Here is a 22,927-nt window from a genome sequence, read left to right as displayed (position 1 = left end):
TTTAACTTAAATAAAATAATGAAAATATAATTTTATAATATATATTTTTTTTTTTTATTGTAAATTATATGCTGTTTTTACTTGTTTCATTTTTTCTCTTATAAAATAACTATAATTTAAGACTTTTATGCAAAAATTTAAATATTCTTGACAAATTTATAAAACTAGATACCTATAAATAATTGGGTACCTATGTATTACCTTATTTTACCCAAATACTAAGACTACTTGAACAATAAATTTCCTATAACTTGTTCAATTATAAAACATTATACTATGGGTGGTCGTTCGCGTTATTGCGAATGTTTACAATAATTCAAATTTATCATTATTAAATTACTAAATTTTAAATCATAAAATAAACTGTAGGTACTAGGAATAATCATTTAATCATAGATTATTTAAAAACCCATCCATTACAACTTGCAAATGTTTAAATGTATTTAATTATAACAAAATTTACTTAAATGTTCATATTATTAGTGTTTTATAATTTAAAGCAATATGAGAATATTACATTTATAAACTACATTAAAATATTTTATGGAGATTTATATTTAGTTAATAAATTATTGACATAAAAATAATGTAGTCATTAATTAAAATAATTAATAGTATTCTAATTCAACGAATAATAATGAAATGTAGACTACTAGTTATATAAAAAAAAAATATTAGAAAATTGGTGCTCTCTCAAACTTTTTAAATATTAAAAAAATTATTTTCATACAAGTACGTAAAACAGTATTTGTATACTTGACTTCTAATTTCTATAGTTGGTTAATGTTTTTATTACTCTTATACTTCAGCAATTAGCTATTACGAACTGTATTTAACTAAGTAAATATTGAATTTGATAAGTTTTTTAAAGTAATCATAGTTACATAGTTACAATTTTACAAAATAATTTTTTTAATAAGAATATTGAATTTACGTAAAAATTCCCGTTTTTCCTAAATTTTTTGTTAGTCTTTTTCGATTCAAAATAAAGTACTAGGAATTTATAACTTTGAACTCTCTTAAGTACAAACTGGTCCAATTTTCTATTCAAAGCCACTGTCAACGTGAAAATTGAAGGATTTTATCGACTACTATTATAGTGTATACAAACACATAATTGTAAAATCAATACATTCATCACTCCGTTAAGAATTTGAAAAATAAAATAATGATATTATCTTTTTAAAATCCATTTTATTTCTTAACAGTCGGTTACACTTTTATTTCTCAATTCCGTATCGGAAAATGAATTAAAAATGATGTATCTTTCGACAAACAACTTTTTTATAAAGTTTATAACGAATAATATTTATCATTATGAAGTTCAAAAAAAGATTTACTGTAAAGAAATTAAAAAGAAAATATGATATTACACACTGTACTATATGACTAAACCACTTTAAGTATATAATATACATAAACAGCGACGATAATAATGTTAAGAATTTTGATTTCCAATAACCATCCGACCATCGTATCGATTTGAAATCGTGTGACACGATTCTTTACCACATACTCGAATTCGGTTCAATTAATTCCTCCAATATATACATATATATAATATGTATATACATAAATATACACGCATACGTTAAAATTATATTATTTGACCCAAATAACATATTATATTATATTCAAATTTAAAGGTACCTATATATTATCCACATAGTAATATTATTATTGTCATCGTCGGCGGTGAAGATATGAAAAAAAAAATTTCTCCGTCCGTCCATAGCCATGGCGGTACACATCGTTAAATTAATATTTATAAAAAGTACTGTAAAAAAAGGTTTGCGGCGCTCACCGCTGATATCATTATACACTTGGAAAACTACAGTGTGTCGATGCGTATGCGCGGGTGGGGAGGGTCCATGCGACGACGTTGTTGTAGTGCTTGCCTGAACGATTGTACATTGGCACAGTCGTCCGGTAACGATATCACGTGGAACAATTGCGCGGGAGTTCCGATATACTTGGCCGTAGTTGCTATTACTATTAGTACCTACCTGTTAATATACAGTCCTTCGTCGTCGTCGTCTATACAGTGTATACGCGGTTTTTATTTTTCGTCTTTTGTTCTACGTACTCTGTTAATACAAGCAAGTAAAACAAATCATAATATAAAATTCAATTTTGTTTTTAAATATAATACATATACGTAAAAAACATCAGAGGCAGCCAACAATCGGATCGTTTAAATTCAGTTGTATACTAATTAATACATTACTGATTACATCGGGCACTTGAATTGCTTCGGTATATATACACCGTGCACGAACAGTAAGTACATACGAATTATTGATAATATTGCGCTGTGGTGTATTATTATATGTTTAACTTCATCGCCCACCATTCAAGTCTAATTCACGTCAATACTTCCCGTTATAATAAGTCATGCTGAAATTACACTACACCATAATAATATTTAAAATAACTAACATACCCATTATAAAAACTTATAATAATATATATCAATAAATAATTTTTCTTCCTTCGGTATGTGATTAGGTAAGATAATTAATTAATTATAAATCAAAAACATAAATAATTTTTTTTTCAATGACTAAGTATTAGTTTCTGTATTTAATACATATTTAATATTATTTTTATTCTAGTATCTCCTATTCACTTATTTATAATGTATCATCTTATTCAATACTATCAGTCGTTATTATTCCGTTTTTCGTGTTAATATATACATCATATTATTAGAGAAACCTTTACTCAAGATTACAGTTCTTACATTCTATTCATTAATAATTAAGAAACGCATTTATAATTGGTTTTAAAAACTATATAAGAGTACACTTTTTATGATTTTTAATAGTTTGAATATCATCAGTATCTACTTATCTAAATAATTTTAAATAGTTGCACATATATTTTTTTGACCATTAAAATTACGAGGTGTATTATTTTATTATTTTACAATAATAATAATTAATAATACGTTCCACATAGTAATATGTATTATGTATAAATCCTTATGCTGAGTAAAAATCATTTTAGTTTATGATATAAATATATTTACAAGAAGTCCGTTTTTTATGATTATATTAAGTACTCGAAAACTTTCTGTTGTTAAATTGTACATAAAATTCGTGAAAGCAGATGCTTGATTATTTTTCTCCCACATAGAACATAAATCTTAAAATAATCTTTTTTCAATCTTTGTATAACAAATGTATCATTTCGAATTAGAAATTCAATTACACATTTATACAATATAATGCTATAGTCGAGTATTGGGTTAACTACCTCAAGGGCACTACATTATATACAAATGAGCATCATATTTAACTGTGAGTAGTAAATCGTATTTAGTTTTTATTGTCAAGCATAAGTCGTAAAATTGCCCCTAAGCCCATTAACAGTTTTCAACTATACACTTGCAATATATATTTTCATAATAGGTGCCTAATAATCAAATGTTAACAATACTTTAGTATACAATATTATTAAGTAGAAGTATAATTTAATTTACCGTTAAAAATTACAAAATCTATTTATAAATATTTTTTACGACTACTATGTACTTATTCAATAATATGTACTAATTAAGTGTATGTATATTATTGTATACTTTTTTATTTAAATTTTAAACACCTAAAACACCCATGTAATGAATATACTGTAATAATACTAATACTAATACAATATAATTTAAATATTATATATATTTATATATATTATACAAATATACAACTGTACACGCTGCAGGAAATTGGTAAAACGGCAGAAAAGCAAAAGCATATTAGCGTGAAAATATATACAAAAAATGTAATCTAATTATTATGCTCGTTGTCCACACGTAAAAAGAATGAAAATTATATAGTTTATCGTTTTAAAAACTAGCGTGTTTTAAATACAAGCCACCGACATTGAATTCCTGAAAACACAACGAGCTATGTTGTTACTATATATATACACAGGCACACAGTACACACACTAAGTAGGTTAAACGAAAAACACAATGTTTTTACTCGCTGAATTGGAATCGTTACGAAGTAGGTTGTCCGCGGCATTGCGGCAGTAGTAAAATACACACAATAATATTAATTTAATTAAATCGTTTGCTGATCGTTGTCATTTTACACTATAGTTTTTTTGGTAGAAACATCGATTGTCTTGTCTAGAGCAATGGTCCCTTATTTCAATGTGTTTCACAGCCGTACAGTTTAATGATAAGATATCTATATGGTTATACATAATATGATATTGTGACAGTACCATACTACCATTGTACCAATATATATTATGTACCTTTTGCATGTTATAGTACGTTAGTTATTATATTATATGTATCCGATAAGCGGTTAGTATTTCTTGAGGTTAGACGTAAAATTTTGAATGCAAAAAAAAACAAAATTATTATGCATATAATATCGCAGACCAAATGAAGCTGAACGACATAGGTATCGCACAATCTGTGCCAGCAACGGTTTTGGCTTTCGAAAATTCTATCGATGTAGATATCTCAACGTCGATTTACAATAAAATGGGATACTATATAGTTTTTTGATTTTACTGACCTAAGCAAACGCTGTAGGGTTAGATATTCTACATACATTATATTTTGCGTGTACGTGAACGTTTCATACAGATAATAATTCTAAAGCCTTTAACTGATAGCCGGAAGTATTCATAACTTGGTTTAAAGCTTATGACAACGACGCGTCATTTTATGGCAAATAGGTTAATAAACCGTTCGCAAACCCGAAATGTTAGTCTCTTTACACAACAAATAATAGTCAAACGACGACGACGAAGACGGTGGTGTAGGAAGCGGTCACGGCAAATCGCGTGTAAACGTAGCGTTCGTCCGCCACCAGAATAATTGTTACGCAGTTAATACGATAATACTTACCTAACAAGAATGTTTTCGTTTCGTCCTTTATAGTGTCAAAATTTACCAGGTAGGAATATGAATATTTTTCAAGTAACTACGAGAGAGTTCCAAATTTTTAGATATCTATGCGTTTATTGTGTTTGTGTAAAATAGATGTTATTATTATTATTATTTAGTGATCGTCCGACGAATAAAAAACGTTCCATCCGTGTAGTGTATGTGCCGCTTCGACCGACCGACATTCAAATTCGAGAAAATCCTGAGCACGTACGACCGATTTTATAATTAATTCCTAGCAAGTGTATATTCCTACTGTATATATATATATATATATATATATACCTTGGTTTGTATTTTGTTTTGGCGACCGCGATGACGGTAGTGGTGGTGATGGTGGTCGGAAATAACAGGGAAATTTCTCGAAAAAAAAATATGATCCTCGCACTGGGTCAATGTCGTAAAATGTAGTTGGTTCATATTGTGTTTATATATATATTAATACTAGCTGAATTACCCGGCTTCGTCCGTGTGCAATTTTTGTTTTCTCAAAATGAAATTCTTAAATCAACATACATTGTTGTGTTTTAAAGACGAAAAACATTTATTTTATAATTAATATAATTGAGCTAATCGGTGACCGGTATTTTACGCATCGGAACAATTCATATCCACACGCCGATAAAATACACATACAAAAAAAGGTCAGGTGGCAGCTAGCTGGAAACCCTCGGGACGCCGTGCCGTTCGTATTCCCGTTATCGGCCGACTGCTATTGTTATTATTATATGAATTTAGATATACAAATTACACGTAAAAATTTATTTTCACAGATTTCAACCCTTTAAAATCAAAATTTTGAAAATCGGACGACGTGGCTACACTTAGACAGGTATTTGGAACAACTCTGTGAAAAAAAATTGGAAAAAATTTAAATAGCGTCGTCACAAAATTGGTACATAAAAATGGCCTGTTCTTTTATATATATAAGGATTACGTATTTTATTGATATACCTACTTAACTATTTGTTACTTTTAGATTTTTTTTTCATAAGTAGTTATATAGGTACAGTAAAAATAGAATGTTTTTTATCCATATTATTGAAATCTGTTTGAGATAATAAATAATAAAATCATAGTCAGTTGTATGTATTATATACATTATTTTTATGTTTAAACATATTACTGTTAGCCGAACACGGAATAGATATTTATCAAGATTCATACATTTGTAATACTAAGTATAATTGATGTACGCGTGTATATTATAGTGTTTTGTACATACGTTCCGCTTTAAATCCTCTTACAATAATGACCGATGGGCGACAAATGATATAAAAGAAAAGTACCGTTCAATAAGTCTTATACGAAAGATTTAATTCTTCGTATTTTCCTAGTATAAAAATATTTCGAACCCTATATTAAAATTTGAATTCTTGGAAGCAATCGTGTAATACAAATATTATATTAGATATGTATTTATACGTCGACGTTATACACACGCATTACAAAAGTTATACAATTAATTTCAACTGCCGGACATTCAAATTATAATCGTCGTTCAAGATATAACGAAATAAACGAATTTATTTAAATTTAGTTATACAAAAAAATAAAAAATTTTTTTTTAGAAATCAAAACGTACATCTAGTATCAAGTTTATTTTTCAAAGATATTATACTTGTGTCTCTTACACAGTTACACGTCATCATTAAAAAGTACGAGTGCGAAATAAATAATAAATTTGCATAGAAAAACAAATCGAACAGAATACGTAGTATCATTACGTATATAATGATATTGTATATTGTACCTCAAATAATATATATTCTATAAGAAAGCTGCATATCTTAGAGTATATTTGCGTGAAAATAAATGTTGACTAATAGGTATGCCACGTTTCAATCCTGTGCGAATAAAGGTGTACCCTACATATATTTATAAATATTTATTTTTGCGGTGAAAAAAACCGTGCCCGATAATGCGTTTGACAAACAAAGTAAAAAAACCACATATAAAAAAAATTAACCAACAATGATATTTTAATTGACATGTGTAATAGCGTATTGTATACGATCGAGAATCTTACTATAACACTATTACACTCAAATTGTTTAATAAAAATAATAGGGTACTCAAGAACTTAATGAAATATTTAAAGTCCGGTATTCATTTCCAGGTCATCATATTGACACTATCAAAATTACATTGAAATAAATAAATAATATTAATTAGTTATTTGATAACTGTAAATATAAATTCTTAATGGCTTAATTAGACATATATTTTAATAAGTTTAGACTTGCCTATTTACTAATTTTAGATATTTTAATTTTCTTATTAATCTTCTTTTTCTGAAAAACCATATTTATATATATATTACATATGCAATGCATATTATGCATACAAAGCAGTTATTATTATGAACTTATAAATTATATAAAAAAAAAAAAAAAAAAAAACGTTGACATTTACAACAAAATAAATGACTGCAATTGTTTTTAACTCTTTAATTATACGCGTATATTGTAAACACCTATATACTGATTTTAATATTAACACAATAGATCGATGAAAATTTGAACATTTAGGTGTTCCATTCAAAGTTCATAATATCATCATGTCGACAATTTCAGAAAAATAATTTGATAATTTAATATTTGTTAATTTAAGTGTTTAACTATATTTTTAGTAGTCCTACTACTTCAATAAGAAAAAAAATATTTATCGATTTAAGGCTGCGGTAATTGTGCTTATATTAACCCTAAGCTTCTCGAGCTTCAGTGTTCAGTATATAAACCTCACGGTGCAGCTTAAAAATGATGATCGTACCTAATATCAATAAAATATATATAATAAAAAAAATACATACCCATTATTATTGCGAGTAATCGATGTTTGAAAAACAAAAAAAAAATCGAGAAAAAAAAAGAACTTATTGGGTTTACAGTTACGCGATTCGCCGAAACAGCGTAAATACGCGCGCGTGCAATCAATTAACGTCACGCGTGCGATGAGAGGGGAAATTTGATCGGACGCATCACGGGCGCGCGCGCAGTCTAATAATTACTATATTATAGACGGCGGATCTAACCCGACATAACCGGGAGGGCGGCGTTTGTCTATAGATACAAATAAGAGAATTAGGGCCATGATATTTGCTTTAGGCTTACATATGTATACAACTTTTTTTTAAGAATGGGGGAACAATCGTCTTCCCCCTGGATCCGCCATATTACGGTGTAATGTCATCATCATAACGATGGTCTCAGGCGTGACACATATATTATAAATTATAATATAATAATTTCATCTTGTTGTGCAAATCGACAAAAACGATACGCACGTCAAAAACGATCCTTATCACTGCCCCGGTCGCTCGTCATCGCACTGCAATACATAATATTATGATAATATACATCGCCATAATATTATCGTCGTCATCACTACTACTAAGACGTATAAAAATAATGCGCGAAGCACGACATTATATCGTCACAGTCCGTTGGGTAGCCACCGGTTGTTTTTCGCACACGTGGTATATACGTATATATTTAGGTATCTATGTTTAACACCGTGGTTTGTTTGTTTTTGTACTTGGCAAACCCAGTTACGAGTAAACAAGAACAAAAATATCTTACCGTTACGGACACGAGTTTTTTCAAACCATCTTCCACTGTTACAATAATATATGCAAGGAATCGATCCTCCCAATTCAATCTCAAATAAATAAAGACAATATTTTATAATTCATCTACAGAAATCGGTAAATGGGCTCTATTTAGCCAATCAACTAACTCTCCATCTAGAATCTAGATTAAAAAACAAAAAGATTATTCAGTTGTTAAAATATAATAAAACATGCAAACCTTCAATTAGTCAATATAGAGCTCTGTCAATTGCATATTTTTTTATTTTATATTTTTGTTTTATGAGATATAATTAAATAAATTTATAATTCAATTAGAAAAAATAATTGTAATAACAAATATTTAGGTTTAATCGTTTTATACGTTAGTAAAACTAAATTTCATGAAATCCGAAGAAGGCTCTATACAGTTCACCTATACACCTTTACATCTAAACAATTTTATTGTCATTTATGCCTATAATATTATAAGTACCTATGTGTACACTAATACACTGCTGCAGATTGCAGTCGGGCTTGTTGCACCACGGCTGATATAATAAACGACGACCAGTCAGTCGGACGTGATGTTCTTATAGCAGTTAACGTGCATAAAACGTTGTGCCGTTTGGAACGGATCGCACGATACACATACGACGCTAAGCGAATACCGGTAGCATATGAACTCTGAATCTGATTCGATTTTCACACACTCGTTAACGTGGTACCTAATAATAATAATAATAATAATATTATATCATAAAGTATATATTCCTATAATTCCTTCAACTGTTATACCTGTTTTTTCAGCCACGGTTTATTATATTAAAAGTGAACATATATCTTGTATTTAAAATACTTTTAAAAAATAATGTGGTAATAGCTGATATTCTAAAATAAATCAATACTATTTTCTATTTCTACATATTACAGATACAGATAACATTTTACAGTACCCCTATATAGTAAATACATACCACATGCATATTGCATATTATTCAAACAATACCCAATTATCATTAACTCATGTCTCGTATGTATGTATGTATGTATGTATATTATTTACTAAATATAGTGTATATTGTACAATAATATTATAGAATACCATAAACACCATACTTATAGAATAAACTTAATAGAATCTTAATAATTATAAACAATTTACAGGGATAAATATTATAATATTGAAGACTTCGGAATATATTAGATATTTAGATACAAGACCATTGTTCAAGATTTTTAAATCGATCAGTGATCAATGATGACTGATGGTTATAACTTTATAAGAAAATCAAAGTTAAAAAAATAAAACTGTAAGAAAATGTATTTAGTATACACAAAATTTTAATTTCAGAAGAAGGTATATTTAAGTGATAAAATATATAATTTAAAATATAAAATAATGAAAAAAATAAGGAGTAGGTACTTAGAGTTAAAATAATAATCAATTTCCTTTTTATAATCTCATTGTGTTGGCTTAGTTCTTTTTACATTCGTTTATATTTTACATTGTGATATTTATTTAAAATGTAGTCAGTAGACGTTATTTTAATTATAACATAACCAATATGAATGAGTTTAATATGTTATGAATGTTAATTTAATGCTAAATGAAAACATAAAATAATTATTACGTGATGCTTTTTTTTAATATATTATAATTTTATATAATTTTTTTTATCCAATGATTGTTTAATTTACTGTTTAATTTAATCTTTAATAATTGACTTAAAAAGTAAAACTCAATATGTTAAGTCAATACACAAATATTGTAAATTTCATTGTATTCATTTTAGTTTATTTTTTATCATTTTTTTTATCATTTCGAAATAATGATCATAAGTATCAAGTCACGATTTAATTAAAATATAGGTAAATAATTTGTAATTAAGTAAAAGTAACTATAGCATCTATCTTCGATTTTATGAACTACATATGATCAATATATCACTCAATAATTTAAATGTACTTATAAAAAGAGTGTATTTTTGTTTAGACCCCATTAACAATCCTAAATAGAATTATATTTAAGAAGTTATAACCCAGATACCTACAAAACAAGAGTAATATATATATTATAATATATGGTGCTTTACACCTTTTTTTCGGAGTCCCCCTTCTAATCATTTTATCATTAATAATTTTTATAGCGTAAAACACAGGTTTGACAAGTAATGTAAATTTATTTTTAAATAAAAAGTGTAGACGTTTGTGTAATGAAATTTCATTTAAATCATTTATATCAAAACCATCAAATTTACTTACTATTGCATACAAAGAAGGTAACAAGCAAGATAGTAAGATTAAATTTACTGAATTTAATTTACACCTTTGATTAAAAAAGAAAGCAATTAATCATCTAAATATGTTTAAACAAAATTAAAATCCTGTAGTATGTGTAGCAATCATTAATAAAGATCATTATATTATTTGCTCTATATTTTCGAGTTCCCCTATTCTTAAAACTTTAAGTAGCACGTTTTTTCTGAAATATTTTACTGCAGGCATAATCAAAAGATGATTTGAATTCCAATTTATTTCTTTAACTTTTTAAAACAGCTGATGTAAAAATGCTATTTATAATCGTTGTTGAAATTATAATTTAACATAATTGTATGTTGTACCTGTTAATATTTTTATAATGTAATCATTATAATCTAAACAACCAATCATTTAAAAAAAAAATAGTTATGGCATTAGTGTTTCATGTTTTTATCTAATGTATGTTTATCGTTCAAGATTCAAAAATAAAATAGGCATTTAAAAACTAAAAAAAATTTTTTATTTTTATTAAAAGTAAATATTTTCACATAAATACTGAATTGTAATTGTGAAATGATTCAAAAAATATTAGCTTATTTATTATTTTTTTAAATACCTATTTGATTTGGATTTCATTCTTATTGTTATATAGGTACCTATAATGCCACTCATCGTAGTTATTTTTACATATTATAAAATAAGAAATGCAGGTATTTATCATTTATTTAATATTCTCGTGCACTTATATAGTTATATGATAACTATAATATACATTTTCTATGTCAATGGTATTCAATTTAAAAAAAAAAATAATAGTTTTATGTACATGTGTTTACATATATTTTATCATCGCGATTAACATCAGATACAACGCCCATAAACATAAAACATGTTTATTGATATGTAGTAGGAAGTAGGTATAAATAATGAATCTAAACTTAAACTATTTAAAAAATGTCGAACATAAATAGATTTTACATTTTCTCCACGATTTAAATATGCAAGTGATGTTAGTTGTTAATAAACGTGCAATGAACGACAAGTAAATTACAAATCACATAATATGTAGGACGTAGGTATATTCGCATCAATTACTTAGTATATATAAGATAGAAAAAGTGATGGACATAATATTAAATAAAGTATAATTAGTAAATAGGTTAGTGATAAAGATGAGTATTGAGTAGGTAACAATAAACATAATGTTGTATAATAAATCTAGATGTGATTGTAATATATATATAAAGTTCTAGCTATTAAATGGAAAATAATTATTTATAATTCACGTTAATGTTTAGACTTCAGATAGATTCTATATAAATTAAAGATTTAATAGACGGAAATGACACAATCATATTTGAATAATGTATATAGGTATTATGGTAATCAGCACTCACAAAAATGATTTCAATGACTATAATCAGTATAATCTGACGATTACTTAGATTTCGCCACGGTCTATGACTTTTACGACCTGACCAATATAAATTAGTGACAAAGAAACTGGCCTAAATAGTAGAAACGTAAAATTAAGAAAATAAATGGACTTAAGCTCTTAAGCTATCAAAAACAGTAATAAACAGATGTAAATATGTACTAATATTTCGTTATTAAATTGCTTGAATCGTAATAATATCTAATTTTTTTTAAAAAAATATGTACAGAAAATATGAGTGAAAAGTAGAACGACAAAATGAAAAATAGTTTTTAAAAATACTTTAGTAACAATAAACAATATTTGATGTTACTATGCTCAAACAAGATACTTTTTTATTTAAATAACTTATTTCTTCTTGATAGTGAATATATAATTGTATTTTAAATTTTTATATTTTTATTATGAATTATGATACGTTATCGTGATTCAGAAGTATGATTGTACAAGATAGATACTAGGTATAGTAGAGACATTTTTTTCTATTATTGATTCGTAAATAAATGAATTAATTTAATGATAAACCTGTAACAATAAAACTATGGATATAACTAGGGCTTGGATTTATATGTAAATGAATATTTTCACCGTGACTTGACAAATTAATTTAAACGAGTGATAAATTCGTATACACGTGATTTTCAATTAAATACATATTTTTCATATATTTATCATAAATTCATGCTTTTATATATTTCATAATAATTTTATCTTTTTATATATTTAAACAATGTTTACAATGAATATATATAGACTAATAGCTACAATGATATAAAATATAATAACAAATATCTTATAAAAGTAATAGTTAATTTGTATCATGATTATCCAGAAATTCTGCATGAAATAAACCATAGTACATATTTCGTGGTTTAAGCTACGTTTGTTCGTTATTTGTGTGTATTTAGATATTTCATATTAAATAATTATATAGGTACATTAATGTATTTTTTAATTTTTAAGACACTATAATATACCTTTTATATATTTTAGAATTTTTAATGTACTACCGTACTATATTTATTATATTTTTAACTGTTATTGCATATTTGGTTGTATAAATATATCTTTTGGTAGCAAGCATAAATACTTATACATTAACATCTGAGTCCTAAATAACTTACGAGAATGGACAGTGATAATGTCAAAGCAAAAGTTCAAAGGAATAAAAGTACTGAGATGAGAAAATCACGACAAAATTTACTAACTAAATATATGTACCGCGAACTCTAATACAATACGAGTATACGACTGTAGATGTTACGGTGAGCAACTCTGATCAAGTTAGGTATTATTCTCGTTAACCACAGTTAGTTGTTGTCTAAGATCCACGATTAAGATGAGCAATGAACCTTAAACCAAAATAAACAAAGGCTCCTGACATAAATATGTATAAAGTAATTCTTTTTCCAAGAAATCTAAAAAAAAAATACCATTGAAATACAAAATCACTATAAACATTATTGTAGTTTAGATTGATAGATATACCTACACAAATTTTAAATTGTATTTTAAATTATTAAATATTTCAAGTAGGTATATACTGAAGTATATTTTAGCAATAAACGCAAACCAATTATTCATGAGCAAACTTAAAATAATATTTTAAAATATTCATTATGTTTTATAAATTACAACATTGATTTCAATAAATTAAAATATTAAATTAAGAGCTAAGAATTAACATATACCTAAAAACATATAACTGTTGTAAAATATAAATTAACAATGCAATTAAGTATGAATTATACAACAAGTTCTGTCATACAAATAACTTAACATATTTAAAACTCTAAAGGAAAAATAAGTAATGACAAGTATACTTTACATTAAAATTGTAGATTTTTTAATGTTGAATGTTGATGTATTGTTTAACTGAACATCGAAAGATGTAAAGTGGGACAAGTATTATAGTAATACGATTATTATTAATAACTAATTTTTTAAATATGTTCAATAGACATAGACCGTCGTTTTTATTTTTTAAAACTTTAAGAAGGGATCCACAAATTATATGCAGAATTAAATTACATTTTTATTTAACATTCGAAAATTCATGAAAATAGTACGTCCAATGAAACAAAAAAAGGAGACATCATTTTAGATAATTTAATCACAATACATATTAAATACAATAGTTTTCTTTTAGAATTAATTGGTCTAATAATAATCAAAAAATTAAAATAGTGTGTATTTTATATTGTATTACATAATAAACTATTAAATATATACCTATAATTTAAATGTAAAGACTAATTGAAATAACACGTAGACCTGAAGCTTTGTCATATAGATACCAGGTCCGGTATAAGTGGAAATATTATTACATAGGTATTTAATTACATTGAGCTAGCTACGCAATTATATCTATCTAAATTATGTACCCTGTATATTTCTAGTTGATTTAAAATATATTCAAAAAGTATTTATTTCATACTTAATTTTATAAATTATTTATTGTTGATATTTTTTTACGAAAAATTATCTCATTAAATTGTAAAATTATAATAACTAGATGCTATTTTTTTCTTAAATACATTTAATATTTAAACCACAGACCATCATTAAAAATTACAAACGATGCATTATTTTAAAAATACAAGCATTTCCTTTCTGTTATTTGATATTTTTTTATCAAAGTAACTGAAAATGTGAAAGTTTAAATATTAACACACAAAATAAGAACACGCGCCACTACGTTTCGCAAAAAAAAAATTAGCTTATAGTGGCCATACATATAAGTGGTAAATATTATTCACGTGAGATACGACATTTGTCATAAATTCGCTAAGTATTTACCATGTTCACTTGGTCGATAAGCATCGCAAAGAAACAGTTTACTAGTAAACGGTAAATAATCAGTTGATGCCGGATGCTGATCCAAATCAAGGAAAATATACTACATGCAGATCTCATCACGAATAAACACTATATTTACAAAATGAATTTAATATTGTATTACATGCGTTTTTATTAGCTAATGTAACTACATAGGTATTAAACTACATATTGTGTTGTTGCATTTATTTTTCAGAAACCAGATAACGGAAAAGACCGTCGGATGTCTGTGGAACGATCGTAAAGCAACGTCGGTGGTTTTGTCGTGATGAGCGTGCGGGCGCTATTGCGCGCCATACTTTTGGCCGTCTTGGTCACCGCGACATGTCAAGCTGACGAAACAACGAGCGATTATTCCACCGTTGACTCTACAGACCGACCGGAGTCGACTGAAGAAGAGGTAAGATCCAATGAAAATATATAATGATATTAAAATAGTTTTTATAAATTAGACACTATCCGAAAACATTTGTAATTAAATTCAATAGTACACATTAAAAAGATGCAATGTACTTTTTAAAAACCACACTAAAACTTTTAAACTATACCTAGTCACTACTCACAATCTATAACCATTAATCATACACTTAGTCAAGTTATAAATATTTATATTACAAATTATTAACACAAAATAAAATGGATATACTGATATCAATATAATAGTTATGTAATACGTATTAAAATATAATATATTTAGTATATTTTAAAAACATATACATTCATCGTTCTAATTTAAATCTAAAATTATTAAACAATTAATGTAATATCCATAAATGTATTATAGCTGTTTTATTAAGAGGACACTACACCCTCGTGTGTTGTCTCCGTCTTAAACATATAAAACATTGCAAAAGCTGTTTTTACGCAGGATAGAACCATTCTGACTGTAGTGATAGTTAAGACTCCAAATTGGTATATAATATAGTTAAGAATATTATCTGTGAACTATCGTTTTTATTTTTTGAAAAAAAAAATTTCTTATTGTTTCAAAATTCATTATTTTTGAACTTAAATAACTTTTTTTTAGTTACGATATTTAAAAAATAAATACGATCTTTCACAGCCAAAGTTCTACTTTTTACGTGGTGAAAATTTCGTTTCTTAGTTATTAAATCAGGAAATTAATGAAATTAAAATATTGAAACGTCAATATTTTCAGAAAAATGAACTCTACAAAATGGCTATCTTCAATTTTTTTGAAAATAATAAAATAAAAATAATATATTTTTTAATTTTTTTATTAAAACATTAAAATAAATTAAAGCATGAAATATTTGTAGTTCTTATCCTTATGTAACTTATTGAAAAACCAAAATCTTGATATCTCCATTATTTCGGAAGATATCGCAATGGGTAAATCCTCATGGGACACTCTGTATATGCCATATACAGATCGTACAACAGTTATTAAATGGAACACACCTAAATATGATCAAATTTTAAATTAGTATTTAATATAAAAGTAATACAATATTATAATACGTATATTTAATTAATACAATTACTGTTAAATAATCACCATTGACTGTTAGTTAAATATTATAATTTAAAAATGTTCATACAATGTAATTATTTTAATCATAAATCATAATTATATTATAAAATATCTTAAAATAATCATCTATTATTTAAGTCATAGCGTATCTATTTGTTTTATTTGCCTAACTGTTTTTTTAGCATGCAATATAACATTGAATATACTTATTACAAATACACTATAGTGATAATAAAATATATAAATTGAATTTCAACATTATTGTGTGATGGCAACGACTCAGCAGGTGACTGACGTGCAATTATACTAGAATATTTTTTTATTTTTTTTATATATTAATAAGACATTTGTAATTCTTACAAATAATAAAAAACATTAATTATCAATCTAAATTGTAACATCATATTATTTCAATAAAATATTATATTGACAAATCACAAATATATAAAAAATAACATTGAGGTTAAAATATTTTCCAGAGAGCTTTATGCATGCTTAGAACATTCGTTTTATTTTTACTAGACAAGATCACGTATTTTCATACGTAAAAAAGTGACAAACTAGTTGAAATCTATCCTTAAGAACGTGTCACGACTAGCCAGTGTCATTGAGGGAAATTGAATGGCAAATGGGTCAAAAATATAAAAATGAACAATGTAAAAAAACCTCAATAACCGAACAACTATAATAAATTGCAACAAACAACAACCGATCGAAATCTTTTAATTTTTTAGTTATTAATGAATAATTTTTTTAGCAGCTACTCATATTTATGTTTTATTCATTAAACAAGGAATTTTAACTGATTTTGTGTAATTAAATATACTACAATGAGATAGAAATATTTTTATTATGCTGACTTAAATAATTTGATTTCATAAAATTGATAGTATTACAGTTCTAAAAATTGTTTTAACTAAAAACTTGTTTAATAACGATAATTGAAATAATTAATAATGTAACCTAAATATTTATTATATTTTCATCAATGCCCAATAGTTGTAATTTCCAATGGCTCTAACCTAACTTTGTACTCATATGATGTAGAATATTAGATATGTCTAAGTAATAAGTACCATCGTGTTGTAAACCTTAGCTTTTTAACTAAAACAAATGCATACACATTATTTCTAATAATCTTCTCTTAGAAAATGACTTGGATAATTATTTGTAGGTATATAACCTACGTGGTATAGTTTTTTCACTAGCTATGATATAATTGGCCTTATGAGTGACAAATAACTAATAAGTTAAGCGAAACGTTGTTAGTTTTTCTAAATAAATTTATAATGGATAATAGGTATACTGTTGTAAGACAATTTACTCTCCTTGCGCGAACATTACGCCCACTCTGAAAATACGTTCACAAACAATGAATCGATAAAAATTGTCAATTTAAAGAGTACAACAAAAATGTTAATACGCCCAATCTATTTAACCGATCAATACACGCACATACACGTCCGCTTGCTCGCCTTTCGTTTAATTTTCTTTTAACGCGGACGCAATTGGGTCACTTGTGGTTTGAATACATTGAACAAAACAGCGATTGTGATTTTACAATCCTTTTACTTGCACATATGTATATCCTCCTGTATATGCCCATAAACTTAAATTATTTATCGTAGCCGGCAAAGAACTATGCGTGTACGCATTATTATAAACACAATAATATCGATCGTGGGCGTGAGTCCCTATTTATATATTGCGAATCGCAATTTCGCTTTTTTTCTATCGACCGGGTCCAGCGCGTGTGTTTACGTGCAACATTTATAATAATAATACAAAAATATTAAACTCCTCCATTCCGTCCATTACAACAAACTCGCATTTCCGGCCCCTGACCCCGCTTCCGTTTATGTTCGATCGCCTTGTATCGATTTTATTTTTATAATTTGATTTGGCCGATCGCCCGAGTTAATGGTCCATCGTGAATTTATTGGTGCAGTTGATCCACTACGCGTTTTCGTGTAAACACTTCATAATAAAACATTAATACCGAACAATACGAAACGCGTATGCGCACATTTATTACATAATGTGCACGATAATAATCCCGGAACAAATGCAATTGATCTGCTTCGGATAGCGATAGGTAATCCGCAAACAGTCGTGTGCAATGTCCCATGACACACACAGTCACCACTGTCACGGCGTATATTAAATACAGTGGCGGGTGTGACATTCCCCTAGAACAACGGGTTTTGCACTGCCACCGTGACGATGCCCCTGATAAGGCTGTGGCACTTATTTGTTTGTGTACGTGGATGTGTGTAGTGATGACAAATATCATTATAGGGCTGCAAATACTGTTTCCGAAACGATTTGGAATTTTTTATAGTGCTGCAGGTGAACAATTTCAAGGTCACAAATAGTCAAATGTTTTAATATTTGGTAGTAACTTTGTTATCTTATTAAGTTATGACTAATTCAAATCTTACATTAAAATAAATAGTTATTACTCAGTGTAACTGTGTACTCGAATCACCAATAAGACTGAAAATACTTTTGTATTTAATGTTTGTTTCAATTAATTTGATGTTTATTTTTTCTTTCTACGTATTAAAGTGTATATTTATATTTTATATTAAAATATACACGTATATCATGAATCATGATTAAGATTTCGAACAAAAATATTATAAATCGTTTCTCGTTTGTATTATAATTTAAAGTGAAAAGTGATTCATGAATGCAACAGTACTTACATAATACGCTGTTGAAAGTAATCCAATAACAAGTATCTTTTTATTTTATATTGCTAATATCAACAGATTTCTAGTATTGTATTTCAATCCGATAACTTAGAAATAGTTTGACATTATGAATGTCTGCCATGTACATTTTAACAAAATCGTATTCTATATAATTATAGTCATGTTGAAATGAAAACAGATCAATTGGATTGGTATATGAACTCCTGAAAAGAAGTCCTATATATTATATATAAATTATTAATATTATACGATTCAGAACATACGACAAAAGAAATTTTGAATTTTATAATAATTACTTACTGGTTTTTTAACAATGTATTTTTAATGAATTCGACTAAAATATGTTCTATTCTGATTGAAAAAGTTTTACAAGTTAATTTTAAATTAAAAGTAAGTATTAGAGACTAAAATATTTTATTATATTTAAATTAATAAATACTTTAAACAATATACATTATACTAGTAATAACATTGTATTAATTATAGCTTTGTCATAATACTTGAATTATGACTTAATAATTTTTATTTTATAAAATTATAACTCTAATTTATTTAACCAACCCTATCGAGGTCTTACTAGTCACAGTATGTTAGTATAATATTTCGTTTATAGCTACTTTTACTTTGTAATACATAACGCCAACTATAACTAAGTTTTATAATAGCTAATGATGTGCACTATTGTTCACTGACGTATTCGATTTTATGAAGCATATACATGTTTATCTATACCTTCGTGAAAATGACTACCTATTGACACGTTTAGTCATGTTCTAAATAATTTTTGTTTAGAGAACTTTAATTTACTGAATTAAACGGTGTACGAATTGTTAACAAATCGAAAGTCCTTTTACTACTATTGCTTATATTTTTCTTATTATAAATCATAAACGATTAATTAAAATATTTATCAAAACCAGTTTAATATCTGAATTAACATTTTAGTTAAAAAAAAATCAGTAATAATTTAATAATCAATTATTAAAAAATAATTATATTCACATTACTTACATTTTTAGAATAATAACTATAAATAATATAACACTGATCAAAATATCCTGCATTTTAATATTCATCTCGAAATCCATATTTCTCATCAGCTTCATACAATAAGTACAGCTAATTATTTAAATTAATAAATAAACCATTACATTCAAAACATATAATATTTATAGTTAAAACTCATTGTTTTGAACGTTTTTAAAGGAATCTAAAGTATGTATGTAGGTAATAAGCTTATATACTGTTTATAGTATATACTATAAGAGTATAGTGCGTATGTCTTATTTGCTTTCATGAAATATATTATATTTTGAAGTTTGAAATGTCGAATACGGTATTTATATAATAGTTAACAATAGTCAATAGTACAATATGTAATAATAATAATAATATACATTGATGCTTGTTTTATCATTTGCAGCGAAATGACGTTAATTTATAGAATACCTATGAGAAATTACATAAACGTTCCGTTACAATTCATAATAACAACCGTAAAATATAAAAACATCTTGCTAGATTCTATTTACAGTTTTATTTTCATTTCATTTAGTTTAGAGTTTTTTTCATATTATATTTTTACTACTTAAAATAGTTTATATGGTTGCCGCTACATCGCCAATACTAAATGCATACACGTGCGTATATTTGTATAAATACTTTATGTTAGAGAATAACCTATAACAAATGAAATGGCATGCGAGAGATCTCTGATTCCATGAAATCCATTAACCCCTGTGTAACGGTCGCGTACGCCTTCAAATAATCAATGCAATTTCTATTTGGTCGAAAACAATGCGAGGAACAGAAAAATGAAGTGGTAATTTTAAAAAAACAACAAACTAAATTAGCAATCGGTTTCTTCAATTAGGTTTTGTGCGCCAAACTACGTCTATCTATATAGTTGCTGCATCGTGCGAAAGCGAAAACCATCTGATTTAATTACTTAACCGACCTAATTAAACGGTCCAGCAGTTATGAGGATTCTGGAAAGTTTTCGTACGTGTGAGCATCTATGAGTAAGGTACTTACTAGTCGATAAAATTCCAACACAGAGAAATCGGTTTTTGGAGTTTACGGTGATGTAAAACATATCATCCTATATCTGGGACATTATTTTGAATCTCCTATGATTAAAAGACATCAATTTGAGTTCACAGAAATCCAAAAACACTATAATAATATGTTAATAATATATAGTGTAATTTAATGTTTTGTGTGAAAAAACCTCAAAAAATTAAAACTTACAGTGAAATAAAAAAGTTTCAATATACTTAAACTTATTATTTAACTCGAAAGCATGGCAAATGATAATTTCTGAAGCGATTTCAATCTAAGATTTTATTTAAATATGGGATTGGGTGGTGGTCGGTAGATCCTTTAATTATAAATACAATACGATACGTATGATACTCAATCACCTATAACCTAGTAAATACTGATCTTAAATATAATAAATTGTATTATATTATTAATTATTATACGTTTTTATATCAATTTATGTTAGCCACCCTCCCCCTCCCTGAAATTGCCTGCATCTATAAAGGTGGTCGGATTTTAAAACCAATTATAAGCAATATGCCTATATTTTATTATATTCAATATTCATATACTATTGACATGGGCATATAAAATGTAAAGAATATAATTAATAATTATTTAATACATAGGTATGCTTATGTATTAAATAAGTATTATGTTTTAAAAAAATATTTTCATTATTTGTTAGTTGAAGTTTTTTAGAAAATATTAAATATACACGATATTCATATAAAAATTAAGAAATATATATTTTTTACTTTAAAATCAACAAAATATGCATTTCTAATTTCATATTTTTAATCTCGTCATTGTTTAACTAAGATTTTTAACTTGGTCTATTATAAATTGAGAGCATAGAGAACAATATGCAACTCCTATAGCTACCGAACCTTAGTTATTAAATACAGTAGATTGTAAATATATATGTAACATACAAAATATAATAATAGTGAATGTGATAAAATTCGAAAACTCGATTTAAATCAAGAAAGGGTCAGTCACCTATTAGTGGATCCCCAAGAATATGATATGTAATATGTGTCACATATTACATTAGTTTAAAAATCAAGATACTAATATTTTTATCTAAAGTTTAATCACTAATAACAAATTAAAATAACATAAAAATATAACGAGAAGTATTACAGCAGTTTTTTAAAATTTAGAACATGAAAGTGTAAAATGTAAACTAAATTTTTATTTTTTTTATAAAAAATTATATATTTTTATCATTGATAAATATCAGAATAATATACAAGTATACATAGTATACTTTATAGTTTATATATTATTTAGGCACTTGTTGGTAAATATTTGATCAAAAATATGCTGGGAGATTCACACTCTCTATCCCCCCTCTATATGGAAAATATTTTATGTAGGTTTTTTTATAATACTATAAAATTTACCAAAGTTAATTGTAATAATCGTAATATAAATATTTGTATAACAATTTGATTTTCAAAACATCAAGCGCCAACCATGTGTGTACGTACTCGTACATACGTCTTATTACTTCAACATTAACACATATCGACTAGCGGACGGCTTACGAGCAATTTATTACCCATACATTAGTAAATGAGAAATTAGTAGCTGACAAAAAATAAACAAGTGTATTATTATATTATAAAATGTATATAGGTTTAGTTAAAAATTTATA

General features: G+C 26.4%; 1 protein-coding gene across 3 annotated transcripts in view; it reads left to right on the top strand.

Moving 5' to 3' along the window:
• The first annotated feature begins 1,934 nt into the window (after positions 1-1,934).
• The window catches only part of LOC113549014, a 35,583-nt gene continuing 14,590 nt past the window's right edge, over positions 1,935-22,927 (top strand). Inside the window, exons 1-3 of one of the 3 annotated variants that reach the window (XM_026950150.1) lie at positions 1,935-2,280; positions 5,680-5,738; positions 15,206-15,409. In XM_026950150.1, coding sequence (XP_026805951.1) covers positions 15,278-15,409 — 132 coding nt within the window. In that variant the 5' untranslated portion in view covers positions 1,935-2,280; positions 5,680-5,738; positions 15,206-15,277. Of the gene's footprint in view, positions 2,281-5,679; positions 5,802-15,205; positions 15,410-22,927 lie in introns of all 3 variants that reach the window. The other 2 variants (XM_026950152.1, XM_026950149.1) reach the window with 2 other exon arrangements.

This window comes from Rhopalosiphum maidis, chromosome 1 (assembly GCF_003676215.2).
Source record: "Rhopalosiphum maidis isolate BTI-1 chromosome 1, ASM367621v3, whole genome shotgun sequence".
In the NCBI taxonomy this organism is placed as follows: domain Eukaryota; kingdom Metazoa; phylum Arthropoda; class Insecta; order Hemiptera; family Aphididae; genus Rhopalosiphum; species Rhopalosiphum maidis.
Note: the sequence above shows the minus strand (reverse complement) of the source record. Positions and strands in the feature narration are given on the sequence as shown.